Raw genomic sequence first — 26482 nt, 5'->3', positions numbered from 1 at the left:
AGAGTCTAGATAAACACTAGCCTAACAATGCAACATATCCTCTCTCTCTCTCTCTCTCGCTCTCTCTCAATTCAATTCAATTTCAATTCAATTTAAGGGCTTTATTGGCATGGAAAACGTATGTTAACATTGCCAAAGCAAGTGAAGTAGATAGTAAAGAAAAGTGAAATAAACAATAAATATTAACAGTAAACATTACACTCAGAAGTTCCAAAAGAATAAAGACATTTCAAATGTCTTTATTATGTCTATATACAGTGTTGTAATGATGTGCAAATAGTTAAAGTACAAATGGGAAAAGAAATAAACATAAATATGGGTTGTATTTACAATGGTGTTTGTTCTTCACTGGTTGCCCTTTTCTTGTGGCAACAGGTCACAAATCTTGCTGCTGTGATGGCACACTGTGGTTTTTCACCCACTAGATAAGGGATTTTATCCAAATTGGGTTTGTTTTCGAATTCTTTGTGGCTCTGTAATCTGAGGGAAATATGTGTCTCTAATATGGTCATACATTTGGCAGGAGGTTAGGAAGTACAGCTCAGTTTCCACGTCATTTTGTGGGCAGTGTGCACATAGCCTGTCTTCTCTTGAGAGCCAGGTCTGCCTACGGCGGCCTTTCTCAATAGCAAGGCTATGCTCACTGAGTCTGTACATAGTCAAAGCTTTCCTTAAGTTTGGGTCAGTCACAGTGGTCAGGTATTCTGCCACTGTGTACTCTCTGTTTAGGGCCAAATAGCATTCTAGTTTGCTCTGTTTTTTTGTTAATTCTTTCCAATGTGTCAAGTAATTCTCTTTTTGTTTTCTCATGATTTGGTTGGGTCTAATTGTGTTGTTGTTGTTGTCCTGAAGCTCTGTGGGGTCTGTTTGTGTTTGTGAACAGAGCCCCAGGACCATCTTACTTAGGAGACTCTTCTCCAAATTAATCTCTCTGTAGGTGATTGCTTTGTTATGGAAGGTTTGGGAATCGCTTCCTTTTAAGTGGTTATAGAATTTAACGGCTCTTTTCTGGATTTTGATAATTAGCGGGTATCGGCCTAATTCCGCTCTGCATGCATTATTTGGTGTTTTTTGTTGTACACGGATGATATTTTTGCTGAATTCTGCATGCAGAGTCTCAATTTGGTGTTTGTCCCATTTTGTGAATTCTTGGTTGGTGAGCGGACCCCAGACCTCACAACCATGAAGGGCAATGGGTTCTATAACTGATTCAAGTATTTTTAGCCAGATCCTAATTGTCGAATTGTATGTTCCTTTTGATGGCATAGAAGGCCCTTTTTGCCTTGTCTCTCAGATCGTTCACAGCTTTGTGGAAGTTACCTGTGGCGCTGATGTTTAGGCTGAGGTATGTATAGTTTTTTGTGTGCTCTAGGGCAACGGTGTCTAGATGGAATTTGTATTTGTGGTCCTGGCAACTGGACCTTTTTTGGAACACCCTTATTTTGGTCTTACTGAGATTTACTGTCAGGGCCCAGGTCTGACAGAATCTGTGCAGAAGATCTAGGTGCTGCTGTAGGCCCTCCTTGGTTGGGGACAGACCTCTCTCTCTCTCGCTCTCTCGCTCTCTCTCTTTCTCTCGCTCTCTCTCTCTCTCTCTCTCTCTCTCTCTCTCTCTCTCTCTACGGCCCTCTGTTTGAGCTAGGGGACCCACAAACAAGAATGAAGGTGTTTGTCTTTCCTGGGATTGTTAAACATCCTCAACACAAACACTGTCTTGGCCGCAGCGCCAGCGAGAGGGGAGAAACTCACACGGTCAGGGAGGGCAGCTGCACTCTCACTCCACCAGGGCCTTTGATGTCTTTAGGGCAGAGCTGACAATGAAGTCCCCTAACGTCTTAATCCTTTTTATTGGAGCTTGGATGTTACAAATTGATACGCCATGTCTGTAATGGGATACTGTATGTGTACACAGAACAAAAGTCAATCTGGTTCTGTCAGTTACTGTTAAATTGTGTTAAGTTAAGTGAGATATGTAAACTGGCCTTAGTGTCCTATGAATTTGCCTTTAGATTAGGGCAGTAAAATAAAATGCTGTACTGTTGGACAATATTCCTGTTTAAAAAGGTTTATTCAGAAATGTACGCTCCAAAAGAAAGAAGAGGATAGAAGGTGAATGATGACTGTTTTACACAGAGGATGATATCCCAATTACTTAAAACAAGTGACCCACACACACACACACACACACACACACACACACACACACACACACACACACACACACACACACACACACACACACACACACACACACACACACACACACACAGACACACACACACACACACACACACACACACAGACCAAGGCGCAGGCGCAGGTGCAATGAATATCAATTTATTGCTTAACTGTTGCTAGGGGGGAACTAACCCCCGGTCCTCCTCTCGGTCCTGCTGTCCCTCCCTACCTCCCTCACCAAACCAGAACCCCCTACACCCCATCTTCCCCTGGGCTAGACAGCAAGGCATCTGTTTTAGGCCACAGCTTGCACTCCCAACCCCAGGCTCTGTCTGGCCTCCACATGCAGGCCCTAGATCCACAGTGACCACAGAGCGACTACAGAGGGCACCCCCCACGTGGCCATATCGTCACATTCAAGTGTCGCTTCAACAGACTCATGGTGTGTGGAGTTGCTTCAACAGACTCATGGTGTGTGGAGTCGTTTCAACAAACTCATGGTGTGTGGAATCGTTTCAACAGACTCATGGTGTGTGGAGTCGCTTCAACAGATTCATGGTGTGTGGAGTCGCTTCAACAGACTCATGGTGTGTGGTCGCTTCAACAGACTCATGGTGTGTGGTCGCTTCAACAGACTCATGGTGTGTGGAGTCGCTTCAACAGACTCATGGTGTGTGGAGTCGTTTCAACAGACTCATGGTGTGTGGAGTTGCTTCAACAGACTCATGGTGTGTGGAGTCGCTTCAACAGACTCATGGTGTGTGGAGTCGCTTCAACAGACTCATGGTGTGTGGAGTCGTTTCAACAGACTCATGATGCGTGGAGTCGCTTCAACAGACTCATGGTGTGTGGAGTCGTTTCAACAGACTCATGGTGTGTGGAGTCGTTTCAACAGACTCATGGTGTGTGGAGTCACTTCAATAGACTCATGGTGTGTGGAGTCGTTTCAACAGACTCATGGTGTGTGGTTGCTTCAACAGACTCATGGTGTGTGGAGTCGTTTCAACAGACTCATGGTGTGTGGAGTCGTTTCAACAGACTCATGGTGAGTGGAGTCGTTTCAACAGACTCATGGTGTGTGGAGTCGTTTCAACAGACTCATGGTGTGTGGAGTCACTTCAACAGACTCATGGTGAGTGGAGTCGTTTCAACAGACTCATGGTGTGTGGAGTCGTTTCAACAGACTCATGGTGAGTGGAGTTGTTTCAACAGACTCATGGTGTGTGGAGTCGTTTCAACAGACTCATGGTGCGTGGAGTCGTTTCAACAGACTCATGGTGCGTGGAGTAGTTTCAACAGACTCATGGTGCGTGGAGTCGTTTCAACAGACTCATGGAGCGTGGAGTCGTTTCAACAGACTCATGGTGTGTGGAGTCGTTTCAACAGACTCATGGTGTGTGGAGTCGTTTCAACAGACTCATGGTGTGTGGGGGCCAGTATGAAAAATGTATGCACTCACTAACTGTAAGTCACTCTGGATAAGAGCGTCTGCTAAATGACTCAAATGTAAAAATGTAATGCATAGAGCCCCTAAATAATTTACCGTCACACAGAATGTGTGCATTATGAGAGAGAAAGTTGTGTAAAACGTCCCTCTCCTTAATTTGACCAGTGACCCACCCAGCAGTCTGACCTATGTAACTGTTTGCTGTCCTCGGAGCCCTCAGAGTGCTTGTTTGTACCTGTCGTGTCGCTCTGCTCGTCCGCACAGCATGACACTCTGTAACCCCTTATCAGCCTCTCAGAGATCAAAGTCCCAGGGGGATTGTTCAGGCAATATCCCTCTCCTCCTTTCCTCCTCCCCTCCTCCCTTCTCAAGGCAGCCTCCCTCACAGCACTGTGTTGACCTGAACTGCCCACGCTGCTCCTGGTGGCACTTTGGACTTTCCTCCTCTTATCAATATCAAGGGCTTGCCTGGATAAGGTAGACAGCCCCTGCCTAAGGACAGTGCGCAAGTAAGGGATGCTGCTTCCTACCCCTTCCCTTTTCAGCCTAATAGCTGGGCCTATTATTAATATCTGAGAGGTTATCTTAGACCGATAAGTCTGGTTGTATATTTTACACTCTATTAGTACTATTAGGGCTTGTTACATGTCTCTCACTTTGACCATGCAGACTCAACTGTCACACTGCTGGGACCTATTGACCCAAGAGGTATTCAACCGTTAAAGTCATGACCCATGGGTTTATTCAACCATTAAGGTCATCCTGTAAGTGGTTGACCTCCTAAATGCTTTTAGAAAGGCATCCAAGATATCCATATTACTTGACCAGTACCTGTGTGTGAAAAATACATTTCATACCTCTTCTCTTCAGTCTTACAAGGGTTTTAAATAGTTACCTTTTCCCAGTAAGGTCACAACAGTCCATCTGGCTAATGTTAAGTGTATTTATGGGCGTGCAGACAGCACAGTCAGACAGGGAGGACTTGTGTCCAAAGTCACGACCTAGCCCTGACCTGGATGAAGGAAATGGTCACGCTGCTCAAGACAAAGCAGGTTGGGGAGAGAGTCTGAAGGGCTGGGTGGTCGAGCTCTAACAATGGGGGCTGCACACTCAGACTTTGGGCCACACAAAGGCCAGGGCAGCCCCCTCCTCCCTGCTCACACATTGCAATAGAGCTGGAATTTCACACTGTCCTGTGAACAGCCATTCAATCAAACTACTGTTTAACCTGACTGACTTAGACAGAAATCAAGATGAGTCTTGCGGGATGCGTTTAGGAAGGTGACCTCATCGACGACCCTCCTCCTCCTCCCACCCCCGCACTCTATACACTCTCCACTATCTCCGCTAAATGTATGAAGGGTTCAAAGAAGCCAATTGTTTTGACCCTCTCTCTCTCTCTCTCTACCGCACCTGCTGTCTCGACCTCTGAATGCTCGGCTATGAAAAGCCAACTGACATTTACTCCTGAGGTGCTGACCTGTTGCACCCTCTATAACCACTGTGATTATTATTTGACCCTGCTGGTCATCTATTAACGTTTGAACCTTTCGAAAAATGATTTGGCCTTAATAGCCATGTACTTTTATAATCTCCACTGGACACAGCCAGAAGAGGACTGGCCACCCCTCAGAGCATGGTTCCTCTCTGGGTTTCTTCCTAGGTTCCTGCCTTTCTAGGGAGTTTTTCCTAAACACTGTGCTTTTACATCTGCATTGCTTGCTCTTCTGGGTTTTAGGCTGGGTTTCCGTATAAGCACTTTGTGACATCTGCTGATTGATTGATTGAGTTGTCATGGTGACTCAGTATCAGACAGGCAAAGAGTAGGGTACCTTATTAATTGAGTATAAAAGTATTGGCTGCATAGTCAAATGAGAGCTGTGGATACATAGATCGTCTGAATATGGCATCTACAGAGGCATGTATGTACTCAACAGGGCAGCCTTACATAGCTAGAGGTAAGTATGAGGGGGCCAATTGCACCCTAGGGAATAAGTGGCAATGGCAGACCCCTCGTCTGGGTCAACTGCCCTTTGGCCAGGGCTGTGGAGACACCACAAGCCCCCCTATCCTCTCAATGGACTGCTCCTCCTCTCTCTACCTGTCCACGGCATGGATCAATGTGTGGGGCTGAATATCAAACAGTACTGAGCCTTTGATGTGGATGGAAACACAAACACTGAGTCGTAACAGCTTATTTGTCCCCTTTAGTTATTCATGGTTTCCTTGTTGAATGTCTATGCCTTCAAAGGGCTTGCTTCCATGGGCCGGTTGTACAGTAGCCATGGTGGCTCTGAGAGGGCTCTGACCTGCTAGGTCGAGGAGGTCTGGGGGAAGGCCATCTGGCTTCCTGTTCCTTAGATTTGATATTGATTTATTGGCCGTACATGTGAAGATAGGAGGACACCAGCTGCCAGGAGGAGCCCAGAGCTGTTAGTTCTCCCCCTACCCAGCCTCCTCCTCACAGACAGACAATGGGCTACCCCTTCATCTGCTTCCTTAAAGACACAGCCAAGTCTCAGAGTGTAGTGAGATACACAGTAATACATACTATCTAGTATTGTTCATAACATAGATATGAATTGTTTTGCATAATAGGCGAATGGACTCATTTTTCAACCAGGAGAGGGAAACACTGTTTGACATGTACTTTTTCACTGAATGTTACCAAAGCAAAAGAAAACAAAAAAAGTCTGGGAAAGTCAGCCACGGTTTCATTTGATTTTGAAAAGCTATTAGACTGTATCTTTATTCATATCCACTGGCTGATGTAAAATATAATATATTTGAATATGTAGTATGCAGTAAAAAAGATAAAGAACACTTCATTAATCACCACTGAATTGCAGTGGTGTGTGGGTCAATGCTAACAATCAGCGGTAAGCTTTCACAGTTAACCCATTACTGAAACCATTCATTTAAAAAGCGGGCTTCTGTGCATAACAACTCTCTCTCCTTCCTGTGAAGTGGGTCAGAGAGTGTGTCCTGACTCCTGAGCCTTTCTACTGTAGGCCGGAGGTGTTGACACAGTGCCTGGGATATACTTATCCCTCATCTCTCCCACTATTTCATCCCCCATCCCACCACACCCCTCCGTCCCCACCCCCATCCTCCCTTTCCCCCCCTCCCTTCCCAACACAGGCCTGTGATGTGGCTGTCCCAGATAATGAGGCGAGAATTGTATTGCAGCAGTCTCTGGGCCTGGCACCAGTCTGTGAGGAGAAGGGGGAACCCAGGTCTGTGTGCACCAGTGCTGGTCACAGGCGCCCTCTACTGCCTAGTACAATTCCCCAGCAACATCCCAAACCACAGTTGCAGTTCCTCCTGCACTCCCACTTCAAAGTGGAAGATCAAGAGTACATTTGCGCATGACATGCATGGCATGACAATGCCCCACCCAGCCTCCTCCTGCTGCTATATGTCAGGCCCTGGGACGTGGAGACGATGGAGGAAAAGAGGCTGGAGGCTCCCGCGCCTCAGAGTGGAGGAAATACCCATTCAGGGAGAGGGCTGGGCAAGCAGGAGGGCACTAGGTGTATACATACAGGATAGAGCCAGTGCTCTATCCCTGTCTCAGACAAAGGGCTGTTGTAATGACATTGTGATTGAGGGGGACAGTTGGGACACTAGTTGATACTGAGGTCCAGGCAGCGTAGACCGTGTGGCAACACATACCTTGGGTGTCCTTTTAAATCGCTCAGGCACTAACTGATAAGATGCAGCACACACACGTGCACACTTCACACCACCTATCTTTCAAGACATCCAGCCCATTATCTTGTATTAGGAACCGCATGCATATGACAGTGAGATCAAAGGGGTCTTTCCAAGCACTTTCAAAGGAAGCACTGGGTCTTTTATTGCTCTTGCGACCAGGGAAAATTCTCATTCCCCCTCTGACAATCTTCAATTAGAGAACAGTGACAGAGTCAAGAGGAGTCCTCTGAAACCGAGTGCCTTCCCACGCCTAGACGTTACTAGAGTGTTAAATTACTTCAAGCATTACTCTTGTCTATCTCCAACAAAGGCACTTACTGCATGTAGAAATGTTTTGTTAACTTCAGAAAGGCCTTTGGTGACTTGTTATCGGTTCCCGACTTAATATGATAAATGTAATTTCTCTATCTAAGTCTACGAAGTTTCCATAGAAATATGAACGAGTGAACCATTTTACTTTAATTGATCATTCATAATCTAGGCCAATCCTTTTTGCCCCATTTTAGTGGTAAACAGTATTCCCCCTCCCCCACCCCCTGGTGAAGACCCAGAGCGAGGAGGGGGGAGAAACCTCCTTTGGACAGGCTGTCATTTCCTCTGGAGGGTTCTGTTATTCCAGTAGCCTTTGTGAATGAGCCAAGTGGCCCAGCCACCGACAGGAGGTGGCTCTTCACAGGCAGCTGAGGTTGTCAGCCCAGCAGGGGAGGGAGATGCTCCTAGCAGGCAGACACAGGCAGAAAACAAACATGGGCCTTAACAGGAAAGGAACTACAAGATAGGAGAGAAGGAGAGATGAGGGGGTGGGGGTACATGTATGGCTAATTTATAGAGGGTTCAAACTAAATATGACAATGTGAATGTCACATGCAAGACATTCACATTTTAATCACTTTTCACCCTTAATTCAAAGCATTGCTACCTAAACCCAAATTAGAATTCATGTAGAAAGTAATCATATGATATTTATATGACATGCATGGTCAACACACAAGGGGAGGGCTATTCATTAAACGACCACCACAGCTAAATTGGCACCAGCCAATTATACTAGCTTAGATAAGATTGACGCATGCCATACTCAGAATATATGAGAGTAAACTTTTGATGATCTCATGGATTTTCTGGAGTTTTGGGAATGGCCTCCTGGTTTCAGAACAATCTCTTAACATATAGGATTGTATGCTCTGAGTGCGCCATCTTGTGACAAAAACAAAGATCAAGGTACTGTCCTTTTGGGACAGGGAATTGAACCACGCAGCCTGTCATCCACAGGAGGTTGATGGCACCTTAATTGGGGAGGACAGGCTCGTGGTAATGGCTGGAGCGGAATTAGTGGAAGGGTATCAAATACATCAAACACATGGTTGGAATGGTTTCCATGTGTTTGATGCCATTCCATTTGCTCCGTTCCAGCTGTTATTATGAGCCGTCCTCCCCTCAGCAGCCTCCACTGACGTCATCTGATGCAAGTGACCCACTGCATAGGGTTCCACTCATTGAGCTATAGGGTGCATGCTCAGCCCCCTCCTGTACTCCCTGTTCACCCATGATTGGTGGCCACGCACGTCTCCAACTCAATCATCAAGTTTGCAGATGACACAACAGTGGTAGACCTGATTACCAACAACAACGAGACAGCCTACAGGGAGGAGGTGAGAGCCCTGGCGGGGTGGTGCCAAGAAAATAACCTCTCCCTCAACGTCATCTAAACGAAGGAGCTGATCGTGGACTTCAGGAGACAGCAGAGGGAGCACACCCCCCATCCAAATCGACGGGACCATAGTGGAGAAGGTGAAAAGCTTAAAGTTCCTCTGCGTACACATCACTGAGAATCTGGAATGGTCCACCAACACAGACAGTGTGGTAAAGAAGGCGCAACAGTGCCTCTTCAACCTCAGGAGGCTGAATAAATGTGTCTTGGCCCCTAAGACCCTCACAAAGATGCACCATTGAGAGCATCCTGCCGGGCTGTATCACCGCCTGGTATGACAACTGCACCATCCGCAATGGCAGGGCTCTCCAGAGGGTGGTGCGGTCTGCCCAATGCATCACCGAGGGCACACTGCCTGCCATCCAGGACACCTACCGGCACCCGGTGTCACAGGAAGGCCAAAAAGTTCATCAAGGACCTCAGCCACCCGGGCCACAGCCTGTTTACCCCACTACAATCCAGAAGGTGAGGTCAGTTCAGGTGCATCAAAGCTGGGACCGAGAGTCTGCAAAACAGCTTCTATCTTAAGGCCATCAGACTGTTAAATAGTCACCACTAGCCGGCCTCCGCCCAGTAACCTGCCCTGAACTTTAGTCACTGTCACTAGCCGGCTACCACCCAGTTACTCTACCATGTACCTTAGAGGCTGCTGCCCTATGTACATAAACATGGAACACTGGTCACTTTAATAATGTTCACATACTGTTTTACCCACTTCATATGTATATACTGTATTCTAGTCTATCTATTGTTGTACATATACTATTCTTCAGATATATGACATATTCTATTCATATACTGTCCATGTTGTCTATACATCCCATCACATATATATAAACAGTACCAGTCAAAAGTTTGGACACACCTACTCATTCAAGGGTTTTTCTTTATTTTTTACTATTTTTTATATTGTAAATAACAGTGAAGACATCAAAACTATGAAATAACACATATGGAATCATGTAGTAACCAAAAAAGTGTTAAACAAATCAAAATATATTTTAGATTTTAGATTCTTCAAAGTGGTCACCCTTTGCTTTGATGACAGCTTTGCACACTCTTGGCATTCTCTCAACCAGATTCACGAGGAATGCTTTTCCAACAGTCTTGAAGGAGTTCCCACATATGCTGAGCGCTTGTTGGCTGCTTTTCCTTCACTCTGCGGTCCAACTCATCCCAAACCATCTCAATTGGGTTGAGGTCATGTGATTGTGGAGGCCAGGTCATCTGATGAAGCACTCCATCACTCTCCTTCTTGGTCAAATAGCCCTTGCACAGACTGGAGGTGTGTTTTGGGTCATTGTACTGTTGAAAAACAAATTATAGTCCCACTAAGCACAAACCAGATGGGATGGCGTATCACTGCAGAATGCTGTGGTAGTCATGCTGGTTAAGTGTGCCTTGAATTCTAAATAAATCCCCAACAGTGTCACCAGCAAAGCACCCCCACACCATCACACCTCCTCCTCCATGCTTCATGGTGGGAACCACACATGCAGAGATCATCCGTTCCCCTACTCTAAGTCTCTCAAAGACACGACGGTTTGAACCGAAAATCTGAAATTTGGACTCATCAGACCACAGGACACATTTCCACCAGTCTAATGTCCATTGCTCATGTTTCTTGGCCCAAGCAAGTCTCTTATTATTATTGGTGTCCTTTAGTAGTGGTTTCTTTGCAGCAATTCGACCATGAAGGCCTGATTCACACAGTCCCCTCTGAACAGTTGATGTTGAGATGTGTCTGTTACTTGAACTATGTGAAGCATTTATTTGGGCCGCTATCTGAGGTGCAGTTAACTCTAATGAACTTATCCTCTGCAGCAGAGGTAACTGGGTCTTCCATTCCTGTGGCGGTCCTCATGAGAGCCAGTTTCATCATAGCACTTGAAGAAGCGTTCAAAGTTCTTCACATTTTCCGTATTGACTGACCTTCATGTCTTAAAGTAATGATGGACTGTCGTTTCTCTTTGCTTATTTGAGCTGTTCTTGCCATGATATGGACTTGGTCTTTTACCAAATAGGGCTATCTTCTGTATACCACCACCCCTACTGTCACGAGCGTCTAAGGAGGAGGACCAAGGCGCAGCGTTGAAGGCAAACATATTCTTTATTTAATAAATGATCACACGATCAAAACAACAAAACGAAACCGTGACGTCCCTGGTTACATACACCAACCAACACGGAACAAGAAACCACAAACACAAAGTGAAAGACAGACAGTTAAATATGGCTCCCAATCAGAGACAACCAGCTGACACTCGTTGCCTCTGATTGGGAGTAACTCAGGCCAACATAGAAATACAAACATAGAATTACACACCCTGGCTCAACGTAACAGTGTCCCCAGAGCCAGGGCGTGACACCTACCTTGTCACAACACAACTGATTGGCTCAAACGCATTAAGAAGGAAAGAAATTCCACAAATTAACATTTAAGAAGGCACACCTGTTAATTGATATGCATTCCAGGTGACTACCTCATGAAGCTGGTTGAGAGAATGCCAAGAGTGTGCAAAGCTGTCATCAAGGCAAAGGGTGGCTACTTTGATTACTACATGATTCCATATGTGTTATTTCATAGTTTTGATGTCTTCACTATTATTCTACAATGTAGAAAATAGTAAAAATAAAGAAAAACCCTTGAATGGGTAGGTGTGTCCAAACTTTTGACTGGTAGCGTATATTTTTATACTCCGGACTCCGACATTGCTCGTCCTAATATTTATATATTTCTTAATTCCATTATTTTACTTTTTTGATTTGTTTGTATTACATTTACATTACATTTTTGTCATTTAGCAGACGCTCTTATCCAGAGCGACTTACAGTTAGTGAATACATTTTTTTTTTTAATACTGGGCCCCCATGGGAATCGAACCCACAACCCTGGCGTTGCAAACGCCATGCTCTATCAACTGAGCTACATCCCTGCCGGCCATTCCCTCCCCTACCCTGGACGACGCTGGGCCAATTGTGCGCCGCCCATGAGTCTCCCGGTCGCGGCCGGCTGCGACAGAGCCTGGATTCGAACCAGGATCTCTAGTTTGTTGTGTATTGTTAGATATTACTGCACTGTTGGAGCTAGGAACACAAGCATTTCCGCAATAACATCTGCTAAATATGTGTATGCGACCAAAACATTTGATTTGATTCGATTTAGATTTACCACTGCATAAAGTTACTGGGCTTAGACTACCCCCTGGTGGTCTTTACAATAAGTGGAACGCATGCATTAATTGATCATTAGTGGAAGCTGAACGACTTCATGAACTATTTGTATCCGGTGAACAATGGAGTTTGTGGCTAATTTAAACAAACATTAATCATCCTTGAATTATTATTAAGAAAATATTCAAATCTATGATCCTCTTAGCTTGACAGATCTTAGGGCCATACTATGGGCAGTTACTTTCTGAGGCAATTGGGGTCATGACTCATGCATAGAGGCTGTAACATAAGTTAATCATTTATAAATAGGCCTATGACCTACTACTAGGTGCTCATTTTTTCATGGCTTTTTTCATCATACAAGATAGTAAAGTCAAAGACAGTACAGTATGAAGATAAACTAAAACTGCTTCTACAATATAAATCCCTTATCACGCTTGTGGGCGATGTCATGGCAACGTTGGATAGCTAAGCGCATGCGTAGAAATACGTCATTGGTCTAACGGTCTCACGCACCGAACTGCGCATGTGCAGGCTAACTCAAAGGCTCTCCTTCGATGTACAGTTGTTTGGACGAAATTAAAACGTGTCAGTTTGTCACTTTCACGAGGTTGGATTAAAAACATGCTCAACTACTTAAGACATTGGCTCCAATCTAGGCTGTGCCTTTAAATTTCGATAAAATTAACAACTAAGGAAGAACCTTTCACTTCTCTCATTGACTTCTCAAATCCCAAACCCCGGGCTGGTCTGTTTGGTCTGTTTCGCAAGCGTTCCCAGATTTCTCGCGATGTTGCGCCTCTGGGTTTAGAAACTCTGTGGTAAAGTACAGTACGTTAATACATTAAATAGCCACCAGAGGACACACTTTTTCCTGGAAGAGAACCTTAATGTCCCCACGCCTGCCCAGTGCACGCTGTATCGGTAATGTCTAGATGCTAGATGAGATACAGCTTTTGTCAAATTTCAAATCAAATCACATTTTATTTGTCACATGCGCCGAATACAACAGGTGAAATGCTTACTTACAAGCCCTAACCAACAATGTAGTTTTAAGAAAATAGAGTTAAGAAAATATTTACTAAATAAACTAAAGTAAAAATTGTTTTATTTTTAAGTAACACAATAAAATAACAATAATGATGTTATATACAGGGGGTACCGGTACCGAGACAATGTGCGGGGTTACAGGTTAGTCGAGGTAATTTGTAAATGTAGGTAGGGGTAAAGTGACTATGCATAAATAATAAACAGCGAGTAGAAGCAGTGTAAAAACAAATGTTTTGCATTTTAGCTAACCCTACCCCTTTTACTAATCTTAACTTAATTTTCCTAACCCGCTGCGTAAATTCTCCTTAACCTGATATGAAAAGTCCAATTTGACAAAAGCTTTATCCCTTCTAGACAAACCCTCAATACCCCCTCCCCTCAGACCAACGTGACAGGAATCAGGATTGGGGTTTGTTTTCAGTTGGTCTTAGATAAACAAGCCGTGCTGCTGGTCCTACAGACACTATAGATCTACTGATGAGGAAGTAGCATCGGCTAGGCAAGTCGGTTCCATACAGATCTAGAGTAATGGCAACAGTTAAACCAGATGACAGACTGACAAGTTCTCAGGGCTTTATGTGCGTTGGTTTTGCGGGAGTTTTCAGTAAAACTGTCACGTCGCCTCTGGAGGTGGTGAAAATCAAGAGTCAAGTAGGCACATTTCACTGTAAAAAAGGCTTTCTGCACAGCTTTAATGTCGTCTACCAGAATGAAGGCCTACGAGGATTTTGGAAGGGGAACCTCGTCTCCTGTCTCCGCCTGTTTCCTTACAGCGCCGTCCATTTGGCAACATATAAACAGTGAGTAAATAAGCAATTTGTTGTGTTGTTTCTGAGGTATGATAACGTTAATCTTAAAACAACTATGTAGTTAGTTTCCTCCTAGCTAGCTAACGTTATAACGTTAGAGCTAGCCGTATCAGCGCTGCCAACTCCCACGTATTGGCCTATTATATCTCACGCATTGAAAAGTACCGCTTTTATTAATCCATTGTATAGTCAGCGCGTTAATTTGAAACTGTGCTCCAAATTGTTTTGAAATCGGAGCATCTGCGCCTGTAATTTAACATCACGAGCGGAATCTCTATCAATGTCCTGTCTTGCCACAACACTGAACTGCGGCACATTGAAACATATGATTGGTCTAGTTTTAAAGAAACGCCCCTCAAGATTAGAGTGGAGCTGAATGGAGAGAGAACGTTCTCCACTGAGATTATACAACTGTAAAAAGAGCAGCACGGTAGCGCTGTTTTATGTACAATGTTGTCAACAAAATTAGGTTGCTGTTACTCCCGTCCCTATTGCAGAATGCAACATTTTGATAGCATGTACTAAAGTCGATTTAATCCACACGTGCATTAGTCTGATTGGCCTGCTTGTGTCTTTGAAAATGAATTATATGAGGCATTTTTGCAGCCATTCATGGACAGTTTTGAATAAGTCATACAAATAAGCATTGAATAGTAAATGCTCCAGGAATCGAATATAATTTTTGACATTTTAGTATTGTGCACATGCTAGGCAGAGATGGTAGGGGGACTCACAACTCATAAACGCATCATATTTTGTCTATGTAGAGTAAGATGATGGCAAAGATCTTCAACTACTATATTAGGTATAAACCACCTGAATATTGATATTCATTCGATTTTTCTTGAGGGTTAGGTGATCTTGAGAAATGAATTGTTATAACAATAACATTTTCAAACACCCAGCATTTGGGAAACATAAATAAGGGGTGGCCAACCCTCATGGAGAGCAAGAAGGATTTTCTTTCAGACATATTTTAAAGAGATAGTCCACCCAAATGACAAAATATAAAATGTTTGTGGCTTAACTTGAAAGCAGTCTATGGACAAGCAGACTGCAATCTATGATTTGGTTACCCTCTGCCATCAACCATTAATATTAACATTTCCTGTGCAGAGCCTTGGTGTAGTGGTAACACTCCCCTGCACGTGTCGTATACAACTTTCTACCTGAGAACAGGGATCAATACCTGCTTCCAATCTTCCCACTGTTTCTAGCATTTGTCTGTCTCCCTATCTCATTTCATTACTGTCTGAATAAAGTGTCAAACCACCTAAAAAATATGTTTGCATCCTGAATACACCACATTTTCCACCCTGGTCATAGGCCTAAGCCATTACAAAATACATAGAACTGCAGGAAATTAGCTTTAAAACAGTAAAATATTCCTGAGGGAGGACCCCCAAAATAAAATAAAATTTTATTGGTCAAATACACATATTTAGCAGATGTTATTGCAGGTGTAGCGAAATGCCCCAGTCCCCAGTCTAGGGATTGTGTCAGGGGGCAATGATATTCACATAGCAAATCTCATTCCAAGCTTTCTTCAAAAGTTGGCTGCCCTGCAGTATACTGAACAAAAATATAAATGCAACATGTAAAGTGTTTGTCCCATGTTTCATGAGCTAAAATAAAAGATCCCAGAAATGTTCCATACGCACAAAAAGCGTATTTCTCTCAAATGTTGTGCACAAATTAGTTTACAACCCTGTTAGTGACGATTTCTCCTTTGCCAAGATAATCCATCCACCTGACAGGTGTGGCATATCAAGAAGCTGATTAAACAGCATAATCATTACAGAGGTGCACCTTGTGCTGGGGACAATGAAAGGCCACTCTAAAATGTGCAGTTTTGTCACACAACACAATGCCACATATGTCTCAAGTTTTGAGGGAGCGTGCAATTGGCATGCCGAATGCAGGAATGTCCACCAGAGCTGTTGCCAGAGAATTGAATGTTCATTTCTCTACCATAAGCTGCCTCCAACATCGTTTTAGAGAATTTGGCAGTACGTCGAACCGGCCTCACATCCGCAGACATTGACATTTACATTTTAGTAATTTAGCAGACGCTCTTATCCAGAGCGACTTACAGTTAGTGAGTGCATACATTTTTTTTTTTATACTGGCCCCCCGTGGGAATTGAACCCACAACCCTGCCGTTGCAAACGCCATGCTCTACCAACTGAGCTACATCCCTGCCGGCCATTCCCTCCCCTACCCTGGACGACGCTGGGCCAATTGTGCGCCGCCCTATGGGTCTCCCGGTCACGGCCGGCTACGACAGAGCCTGGATACGAACCAGGATCTCTAGTGGCACAGCTAGCACTGCGATGCAGTGCCTTAGACCACTGCGCCACTCCAGCCCATGACCTCATCCAGATTTTTCACCTGCGGGATTGTCTGAGACCAGCCACCCGGACAGCTGATGAAACTGTGGGTTTGCACAACCTAAGAATTTCTGCACAAACTGCCAGAAACCATCTCAGGGAAGCTCATCTGCATGCTGGTCGTCCTCACTAGGGTCTTGACCTGACTGCAGTTCGGCATCATAATCCCATACTTGGGATATCACTTTTCAATAGGAAATGTTCACAAATCGCTGGAAGACGTCTTTAGTATTCTAATGTATTATGGTGGATTCTCAATGGAGAACATGATATGTTTGCATAGTATGTTTACACTCTATGAACAATTTAATTAGAATTAGATGCTCTGTCTGTTACAGTTATGTAACACAGTTACTTACTACTATAATTTCTGGAATTATCATATTGAAAAACATGAAGCCATAATCGTACATATATTCACTGGCTATACCTGCCTCACATGCATTGATGAAAGTGAATATATTATCCAGATAGGCTCCTTATCAAAATAATTAAGAACCAAAACATTGACCTCTGTGTTTTTGGCTTTCCAGGATCGTCCACCTCCACATGGATGAATTGGGCTACATTTCTCAGTGGAGGGCCATTTTCGCTGGTGGGCTAGCTGGTATCAGTGCTGCGCTGGCCACGTACCCTCTGGAGGTGGCAGAGACTCGCCTCATAGCTCAGAACTGCAGAGAGCCCACATACAGGGGGGTGGTCCACACGCTCTCCAAGATATACCAGACCGAAGGCCTTCGAGCACTCTACAGGGGCTTCTCTCTCACAGTCCTAGGTATACTACAGAAATGTGGAGAAAGATATTCCTAAGAAAAGCACCACAATGATTCAGTATAACTCAATGTTTCCCAAACTCTGTCCTGGGGACCCCAAGGGGTGCACGTTTTGGTTTTTGCCCTAGCACTACACAGCTGATTCAAATAATCAACTGATCATTAAGCTTTAATTATTTGAATCAGCTGTGTAGTGAGTGCTAGGGCAAAAACCAAAACGTGCACCCCTTGTGGTCCCCAGGAATGAGTTTGGGAAACGCTGGTATAACTTATTGTATAACTCTATATAAAGTGTCCAGTCTGCTTACTTGTGAAACACCCTTTGCCCCTCTTACAGCCTCTTGAGTTTTCATTGTTGTTTTTATTTTTATCTATTCTGCTACAGGTGCGTTTCCCTTCTCCATTGGTTGCTATGCAGTCTACATCAACTTGGATAAGCTGTGGCGGGAGCCCCAATTCCGGTTCACTCCCCTTCAGAACTTCATAAATGGCTGTGTAGCGGCAGGAATAGCTCAAACCTTCTCCTACCCCTTTGAAACTGTGAAAAGGAAAATGCAGGCAAGTGCACTCAACTCATTGGGCCATTTTATGAGACACAACCAGATTGGTAATACCACATCTGTCCATAGGGTGGTGGATTTGTACCGGTACCTCTGATCGGTGCATACCGGTAGTAAAACACTTGTCCTTACATTTTTTGTTTTATTTAACTAGGCAAATCAGTTAAGAACAAATTCTTATTTACAATGATGGCTTACCAAAAGGCCTTCTGCGGGGACGGGGGATTAAAAATAAAAGAACAAAACACTTGCCCTTGATAAAATAGCCATCGAGTGCATCTGTTTTTTCTACTTTCTAAACAAAATGCAACATAGAAGCTTAGAAATTATTATAAGATTAATAAGACAGTTTCTTTGTACACTTTGTAGACAATAACTTACCGTAGTTATTGAATTGTAAGTTACCATAGTTTGAGCCGAAGTATAAGTTAATGTCTCCCCTCACCTGTCCTTCTCTCTATGTAGAGGACACATAGGGTTCAGTAGGACTTTTATGAAGGACAGAATACTACATCCGTTTTCATCAACTTGTCATTAGTGACCTCAAGGTGCTGCGGCAGCTGAGAATGTGAACGCTGTTCAGGGTCTGCCTGCAATATAGATAAGTTATCTAAATATAGCTGACGGCTATCACACAGTGGACAGTCTCAGTCCAATTGAGAAGCCTATAAAACAAACTGCACCTCTCTCTAATGCCCTCTGCCTAGTTTCAGACACACAGAATTAACACAACGACATGAATCTAAGGCTGCAGCCACAAATCATTTTTGTTCACATGTTGCATAGAAGTCTATCAGATGTTTAGGGCAAAACAAGAAGTCTCAAGTAGAAACAGATGACACAACCCACAAGCGAGAATGTTTAAAGAAGCTTGCTTGAGGCATGGGTGCAGTGGTGGAAAAGTACCCAATTGTCATACTTGAGTAAAAGTAAAGATGCCTTTAATAGAAAATGACTAGAGTAAAAGTGAAAGTCACCCAGTAAAATACTACTTAAGTAAAAGTCTAAAAGTTAAGTTAAGTTTCAAAATTAATATAATTGCTAAAATCATTTCAAATTCCTTATAAGCAAACCAGACGGCACCATTTTCTAGATTTTATTATCTTGGATTGAAGTGCCCTCTAAAATGAGAATGCATCCAGCGTTGAGCCAGTTAAGCGATTTAATGCTTGACAAAAAAAGAGCACAGTTTGTCTTGGGACGTGTAAGATACTGACGTCTTGTGAGAGTAATGCTTGAGACCACACCCACATTTGCTCAGTTCATTCGTTTTCACTTACATCCCAAGTTACAAATGGCCCTTAGCACAGATCCCCGGTCAGTTTGCGCAATTATCATAGATTTCAGGAATTTCAATTCAAGGAAATAATTATATTCATTCCATAGTCTTTCTTACTACCTGGATCACACACGCTTTTATGAGGGTCAGTGCTATCCGGGATCCTTCGGACATCCATACCATAAATCGTACCCTTACCATAACCATTTTAAATGTCAACTTCAATGCCCCCCATTGAAGTTGACATTTAAAATGGGAATTTCTGTCCCTGTCTCTCGCCAGGCCCAGAATCCTCGGCTCCCGCATTACGGTGGGGCTGATGTCCACTTCACTGGAATGCTGGACTGCTTCAGGCAGGTGATCAGAAACAAGGGCATCCTGACATTGTGGAGTGGCATCACAGCCAACATGGTCAAGGTATGACAACCTATGTCATGTTCCCATTATAATTTTTTTTGAGAGAGAGAGAGACTGACTATATTACCCTTTGTGGGTAATTCACAACAGGGATAATACAAGTTGGCTGACTTGGGTCTGTTTCTTTCATCTCCAAATGGCAGTTTAGTTGTTGTTTGGTTTACTGGTGTAAAATCTCCTCATGAACAGTCTAACAAGTAAATTGTGTACTTTGTGGACAATATTATTATAACCAGGCCCTACTACCAGGGCAGATTCTAACCTACCTCTTCACATTTTATACAGAGTCAAAAGCAATTGATCTATTGAGCCAACTGACATCTTCCCTGTTTTTCTTCCTTAGATTGTCCCCTACTTTGGCCTTCTCTTCAGCTGCTTTGAGATGTGCAAGCAGGTCTGTCTGTACCGCAACGGGTACATTGTGTCTCCATTGAGCTATAAGTTGGCACCAGGAGTGGACCAGAGCATGGGCCCCACTGAGGTGGAAGAGGTGAAGAGGTACCTGAAGAATAGGAACTTTCAGTCACAGCAAGGAAGTCGCTGGTAAAACTGGTGAAAAAAAAAAAACATTACCAAAAAAAACGATGGAACAAAGACGTCTGGATTTCTGAAGAGGAGGATGACCATTAGTATAGGAAAGTGTCTGAACGATGAAAAGGAGTCAGGAATATTTGTTGGAATTCAATGCTTTGAAGATGACAATTTGGTATTTTACAGATTTGTGTTTGTGTATTAGCAACTATTTCAGAATCAGAGGTAGATCCATTGATATTTGAAAGTTGCAATGCAATCATAGGATTGCACTTCTATAATTGACACATGGAAAAAAACTTTTAACTGTTTGTTCAGCAATTCCTCATTCAGAGTTTAAGTATTTTTTAAACTTTGTTATACAGTTTTTTGACAGTTATCTCTGTGTTATTACTACAGTTTATTCATGCTTATGGGCTGCAGGTAGCCTAGCGTTTAAGAGCTTTGAGCCAGTAACCAAAAGGTTGCTGGTTTGAATCCCTGAGCTGTCGATGTGCCCTTGAGCAAGGCACTTAACCCTAATTGCTCCTGTAAGTCGCTCTGGATAACAGCGTCTGCTAAATGACAAAACATTGTAAATGTTATGGTGCTGACCTGGTTCTAACAATGGTATTGGCCTTACATAATGGCCATGAAGAGGAACACAAAGCACAAACCTGTTATAAGATGGAATTATCTTACTATTGCAAATGAATGCTTTTTTCATTATATTCGTAATGTAGTAATTACTATTTTAACAGACTTGGGCATATAATATTTATGTGCCTTAAGGTTTCCTTATTTATTATAGGGCTTATTTCGACGACTGTTTTAATTATGATTGGTAGTTATGTAATTTCACACAAAGTATCTGATTGAGTCCAAGACATTATCAGTTGCTAACTTTCATAGCACATACTGTATCATTGTGTGTTGTGAACCTAGCAATAAGATTGTAACTGAAGCACTCCAGTGTCACTGAGATTTAAAGGGGAAGGGAAACACTAGGCTTTAGAATGCCAGTTCACTGTAACTAACTCCTAAAGTGTTTCCATTCCCCTTTAAGATTACGTGTATACAGTATGTAATACATTTGATGGATGAAACCATGCAAATGTATAGTTAATTATTTTTGATTGAGATGATTCAGAATTATTGAAGTGAATTTTACTTGAACAGTCATTGTAATGGCTGGTATAGTGACTGTGGCTGATATATGTACTGTACATCAACGCACAATTATATTCCTTTGCTAAGCAAGGAGGTGTGGCTCTCCTGAATATGGGTTGACAATGTATGGATGACAACTCAAATTTCATTTGTACCTATACAAAGGAAATGAATGGAGCAATTGCTCCCTCAGTATCATATTCGGCAGGACACTACATTCAGAAGAAAGTCTCAGATGGAAATGTTGAATACAGAATACAGAATGGGTGTACACATGTAGTTCTCTCACATAATTTCTATCTCAAAGGCTCTAAGCGGTGCACCCTACAGAGAATGCCCTAGTCCGGTGACTGTAACCTGATCACCTACAGTTCCCCCAGTGCCAGCTGACCCCACCACCTTACTACAGTAGGCCTATAGACAGCAGCATTTCATTTCCCCAAAATATGTAAGTTGTTGAATGGATTTTTGAGGAGCAGACACATTCTTTTTTTTTTGTCCCAAGGAAGTTTGATCACAGGACTGACTCATTATTGTCACTTTGTAGGACTGTAAGATAAATTGTGTCAATGTCATAATAATAATATAACATATCAATTAAAATAATATCAGATCTGCTTGACCATGGTATTTTATCTAAAATGAATTTGATCTACAAGTTGATCTTGTGAGAAACTGCAGTCAAGGACATTTTAACCTGTATCTAAGTGCCCTCTCACAGCTGATGATTAACTCATTAGTAGACAGGAGTTTCAGCTGCTCCAAGCTGCCATGCTTTTCACATGACCTTGGGTCCATAACTCAACAACCTAAAGATTGGTTGTTAAGGCATAATCATAGTTTTATGAGTGTTATTCACTCACCATCAACCATGTAGGCCTACTGCTTCTACAACCTATTGAATGACATGAAAGCTAAAAGTACTATTTTAAACTTTGGATATAACTTTGATGTTATCACATGTATTATTATAGGCCAACCTTTCATGTATGATATTAATAAAACAAATGTTTTGAAATAAATAAATAATTTTGAGCACAACGACGCAGCTGAGTTCACATTCACGAATACAGGACAAATCTCTCATCTTTCAGGCGAGGGGACGATCATAAAATGGGTTTCCGCCCACTAAATCCAACAGCGCACCAATGGCATGCTGCCTGCCAGCTCCCGTTTTGTCTCGCGAACACAGTGGTATTAAATCCGCTCTCAACTAAATGAATCGGCCATTTCGACTGAGCCGGCATACCCCAGCAGTCCTTTCGTTGAACGGGAAGGTTTCCGTGTAACATCATCCTCGATAACAGCCTAAAATGAATGAGACCGTCATCTCGTTCGGCAAGGACTTCCTGGCTGGTGGTATTTCAGCTGCCATCTCCAAAACAGCTGTAGCCCCTATTGAAAGAATCAAGCTTCTTCTTCAGGTAAATTTGACTGGCTTTTCAGAAATTGAATGTATTAATGTTATCTAACTAAGTTAGTTAACGTTAGTCCTTGACTCTTTGCAGTTTCTATCAAGAAGATCACTATCTCCTTGGAGATAAAATGCAATGTCCTTTTAGATAAAATGGCATGGTCAAACAGATCTATCAATTATCATATTATTTATAATAATATATCTGACGTTTAATGTTATTAGTGACAGACAGTAAGTTAACTTGTTAACGTTAGGAGCTAACTCCAATGTCTCTTTTTTTTAACCTGGGTTAACTAGCTAACTTGGCTAATGACATTGGTGCGTTGCAAAGATGTGTGACACTTCCATTTTGGTCCCTTGTCGCGTGAGACTGTCAGTAAAGTAGTCCACCGGTGTCAGTGTCTTGTCTTGGAATTTGGTTTAACTAGCTTTTAGTTTGCTTGCTGCCAAGGACTATTTCGCAACCACGCAAGTTGACTTGTAAAAGACACCGTGTTCGTCCTATGATCATTGTCATACTGTTTAACTAACTTGGACATCGCAAATTGTGTCCTTGTCCATCGTCATCAAATATGGCGCAGCTAGTAGTTACTAGGCCCGAGAAATTGCCAAGGTCGCAACAAACGGAGGCTTCATCCTGTGTGAGCTGAGGCCTAGCGAGGACCAAACTCGTGCGGAGGCGGACCCTGCATTGTGAATGTTGAAAGGCGAGATGTGATTGGTGCGGACTAGTTTCTTGATTTTTGCTACTACTATCAATGTACCGGTATCCACAATGTTGCCCTAGGGAGTTTGAGTGGAGTTTGCGCAAGGGGTGGCAGGTAGCCTAGTGGTTAGTGTTGGGCCAGTAACCGAAAAGTCGCTGGTTTTGGAAACCCGAGTCAACAAGGTGAAAAATCTGTCGATGTGCCCTTGAGCAATGCACTTAAACCTAATTTGTTCCAGGGGCGATCTGTTAACACAAGACGTTTGGCTGCACCTCTGGTGTATGTGACAAAACATTTTGTTGTTTGCCCATGTTTCATTACCATGGGAAGCATCGTCAGGGGTGTTGGCTACTTGTCTTTGTTTATTTAGTTGGCAACTTTGCTAAGAACATTGACGGTTGTGCAATGATTGAAGGGCACTCAACCTGTTGAACTCCCCATATAGCTAGGCCTTTTTGATGTATATTTGTCATTTAACAGCAGTTTCATTTTCTCGTCAAATGTTTTGTAAATGTATAGTATAAGCAGGAGTTGGATTTTGATTTGTCTTTTTGATTACAGGTGCAACATGCTAGCAAACAGATCACCGTTGACAAGCAGTACAAGGGTATCATGGATTGCGTCGTCCGTATCCCCAAGGAGCAGGGCTTCCTGTCATTCTGGAGAGGAAACTTGGCCAACGTCATCAGATACTTCCCCACCCAGGCCCTCAACTTTGCATTCAAGGACAAATACAAGCAAATCTTCCTGGATGGCGTGGACAAGAAACAGTTCTGGAGATACTTTGCTGGTAACCTGGCCTCTGGCGGTGCTGCTGGAGCCACCTCCCTGTGTTTTGTGTACCCCCTCGACTTCGCCAGAACCCGACTGGCTGCTGATGTCGGTAAGGCCGGTGCTGGGCGTGAGTTCAACGGCCTGGGTGACTGCTTGAAGAAGATCTACAAGGCTGACGGTCTGAAGGGCCTCTACCAGGGCTTCTCAGTGTCTGTCCAGGGCATCATCATCTACAGAGCTTCTTACTTTGGCGTCTATGACACAGCCAAGGGTGAGTCCATGGGCTGCTCTGAGCACAGGCCTTAATCATATCTGAGTAGAGGAATTGCAAGTGTCTGTTTGTTTCACAAAGAATCTTAAAGCCTGCTTAATCCTCTTGGTTTTTCTCTGTAGGCATGCTGCCAGATCCTAAGAACGCAAGCATCTTGGTCAGCTGGGCCATCGCGCAGTCTGTGACTGCAGTCGCCGGTCTTACATCCTACCCATTCGATACCGTTCGTCGTCGCATGATGATGCAGTCTGGGCGCAAAGGAGGTAATTGTCAACTTTTGAACACTTGTCTATTTTGTTATCAAGTTGTGCATTCACCGTCATGCTATCCACCGACAGTGAGGTACTACTTGGGCTTACCGTTCAGCCAAGGCAGAGGTATGACCTATCTTACATGTGTTTTGCAGGTGACATCATGTACACTGGCACCATTGACTGCTGGAAGAAGATTGCGAGGGATGAGGGTGGCAAGGCCTTTTTCAAAGGAGCCTGGTCCAACGTTCTCCGAGGCATGGGAGGTGCCTTCGTGCTAGTCTTGTACGATGAGTTGAAGAAGGTCCTCTAAATTGTTTATGTCCACCCATAAATGTTGTGAGATGTTTAAACTGTAACATATCTTGTACATTTGGAAGGACCGTCAAATTCCACCTTGTTTATAGGGACCAACTAGTATGTCGGTGCTAGTTGTACTGGGAAAATCGGTTATGCACTTTTTAATTGGCCCAATGTTTGTTTTGTTTGCCCCCCTTCACCAGAATGTAATTCCCATAAAACAAAGGTGACTGTGCCAGATCTTTAAATGTCAACCGGTTTCATCAAGATGGTCTGTTTATTTAGTCGATGCTGTAACAATAAAGGCAACCTACTGAATGAACCTACAATTAGCTTTTCACTTTTTGTCTGTGGAAGTAGCAACCCTGAATGGCGTGTAGTGTTTCTCCTGGCTTCCCTTCAGTGTGGTTTCTCTTGAGTGCCAACTGGTGTCTTATTCCTGGAGGTGTTACCTTAAGATCTGGGTTGTCCTCGACGGTTGTGGTTGGGTTCCTGCCAAAGTCAGCTGACTGGAGCTTGGACTGGCTGGTTGTAATCTATACAAGCTGGTGATACGTTTCCAAACACGGACGACCTGAAAGAAACTGCTGCAGAGGGACTTATGACAAGAAGTGGGTGGCTTACGTTTTACCTGATGCAAAATGCTTCTTTGAACACAAACGACTCATTCGGAAACTAAAAGTGACATCCGGTGCTGAGGAATCCAGGATTACCTGGTGAAGTGGATTACTTCAGGCTTCTAAATATACTTATCTCCCATCAAGCCTCTTCTGACTCGGAACTGGTGAGATGCTGGACCATAACCTGTGTGGCCAACTGTGTAGATTAACCAAAATGACAACCATGCTCAAAGTTCATGACTATTGGGCGGCAGGTAGCTTAGTGGGTAAGAGCGTTGTGCCAGTAACTGAAAGGTCGCTGGTTCTAATCCCCGAGCCGACTAGGTGAAAAATCTGTCTGTGCCCTTAAAGCAAGGCACTTAACCCTAATTGCTCCTGTAAGTCGCTCTGGATAAGAGTGTCTGCTAAATGACTAAAATGTAATTGTACCTCTTAAGGATCAGACCCTTTATTTCAATTTTCGCTTAAAATGATTTACCCAAATCTAACTGCCTGTAGCTCAGGACCTGAAGCAAGGATATGCATATTATTGATACCGTTTGAGTGGAAACACTTTGAAGTTTGTGGAAATGTGAAATTAATGTAGGAGAATAACACATTAGATCTGGTCAAAGATAATACAAACAAAACATGGATTTATTCATTTTTGGTTCTATCTTTGAAATGCAAGAGAAAGGCCACAATATAATATTGCAGTTTAGGCGCAATTTAGATTTTGGCGACTAGATGACAGCAGTGTGTGCAAAGTTTCAGATTGATCCAGTGAAGCATTGCAATACTGGACTATTTTGTATCAAGTCTGCCCAAATGTGCCGAATTGATACATTTTCAAATAAATAACTATAGAACATAAAAATATATAGGAATACAAAATGTAAGTTTACACACTCCCAGGAATGTCATACATGATGGACATTAGCTTATACACTAACTTTCACACATCTAGATGGCCGGGCG

The 26482-nt window shown here is 43.3% G+C and overlaps 2 protein-coding genes across 2 annotated transcripts; both read left to right on the top strand.

Annotated features, from left to right (window-relative positions):
• Window positions 1–13643: 13643 nt before the first annotated feature.
• Window positions 13644–20528, top strand: LOC121532025 (solute carrier family 25 member 43-like). Its single transcript, XM_041837667.2, has 5 exons — window positions 13644–14077; window positions 17010–17251; window positions 17635–17807; window positions 19371–19505; window positions 19849–20528. Exons 1-5 carry the CDS (start codon window positions 13806–13808, stop codon window positions 20050–20052), a joined length of 1026 nt encoding a protein of 341 aa, XP_041693601.1. The 5' UTR covers window positions 13644–13805; the 3' UTR covers window positions 20053–20528.
• Window positions 20529–22400: 1872 nt separating this feature from the next.
• On the top strand, window positions 22401–25227 carry LOC121532016 (ADP/ATP translocase 2). The gene is made up of 4 exons (XM_041837655.2): window positions 22401–22609; window positions 23871–24354; window positions 24477–24617; window positions 24761–25227. Exons 1-4 carry the CDS (start codon window positions 22499–22501, stop codon window positions 24916–24918), a joined length of 894 nt encoding a protein of 297 aa, XP_041693589.1. The 5' UTR covers window positions 22401–22498; the 3' UTR covers window positions 24919–25227.
• Window positions 25228–26482: the final 1255 nt, after the last annotated feature.

The sequence above is a fragment of the Coregonus clupeaformis genome, chromosome 2, assembly GCF_020615455.1.
Source record: "Coregonus clupeaformis isolate EN_2021a chromosome 2, ASM2061545v1, whole genome shotgun sequence".
Taxonomy (NCBI): domain Eukaryota; kingdom Metazoa; phylum Chordata; class Actinopteri; order Salmoniformes; family Salmonidae; genus Coregonus; species Coregonus clupeaformis.
The sequence above is the reverse complement of the archived record's forward strand: the minus strand, read 5'-3'. Positions and strand labels throughout refer to the sequence as shown.

Bases quoted from the DNA above. Each gene is read 5' to 3' on its own strand.
- LOC121532025 (XM_041837667.2), top strand. From the start codon at position 13,806: ATGGCAACAGTTAAACCAGATGACAGACTGACAAGTTCTCAGGGCTTT. The intron at 17,252-17,634 runs GTATACTACAGA...ATTCTGCTACAG, and splicing joins CTTCTCTCTCACAGTCCTAG to GTGCGTTTCCCTTCTCCATT. The intron at 17,808-19,370 runs GCAAGTGCACTC...GTCTCTCGCCAG, and splicing joins CTGTGAAAAGGAAAATGCAG to GCCCAGAATCCTCGGCTCCC.
- LOC121532016 (XM_041837655.2), top strand. From the start codon at position 22,499: ATGAATGAGACCGTCATCTCGTTCGGCAAGGACTTCCTGGCTGGTGGT. The intron at 24,355-24,476 runs GTGAGTCCATGG...TTTTCTCTGTAG, and splicing joins CGTCTATGACACAGCCAAGG to GCATGCTGCCAGATCCTAAG. The intron at 24,618-24,760 runs GTAATTGTCAAC...TGTGTTTTGCAG, and splicing joins GCAGTCTGGGCGCAAAGGAG to GTGACATCATGTACACTGGC.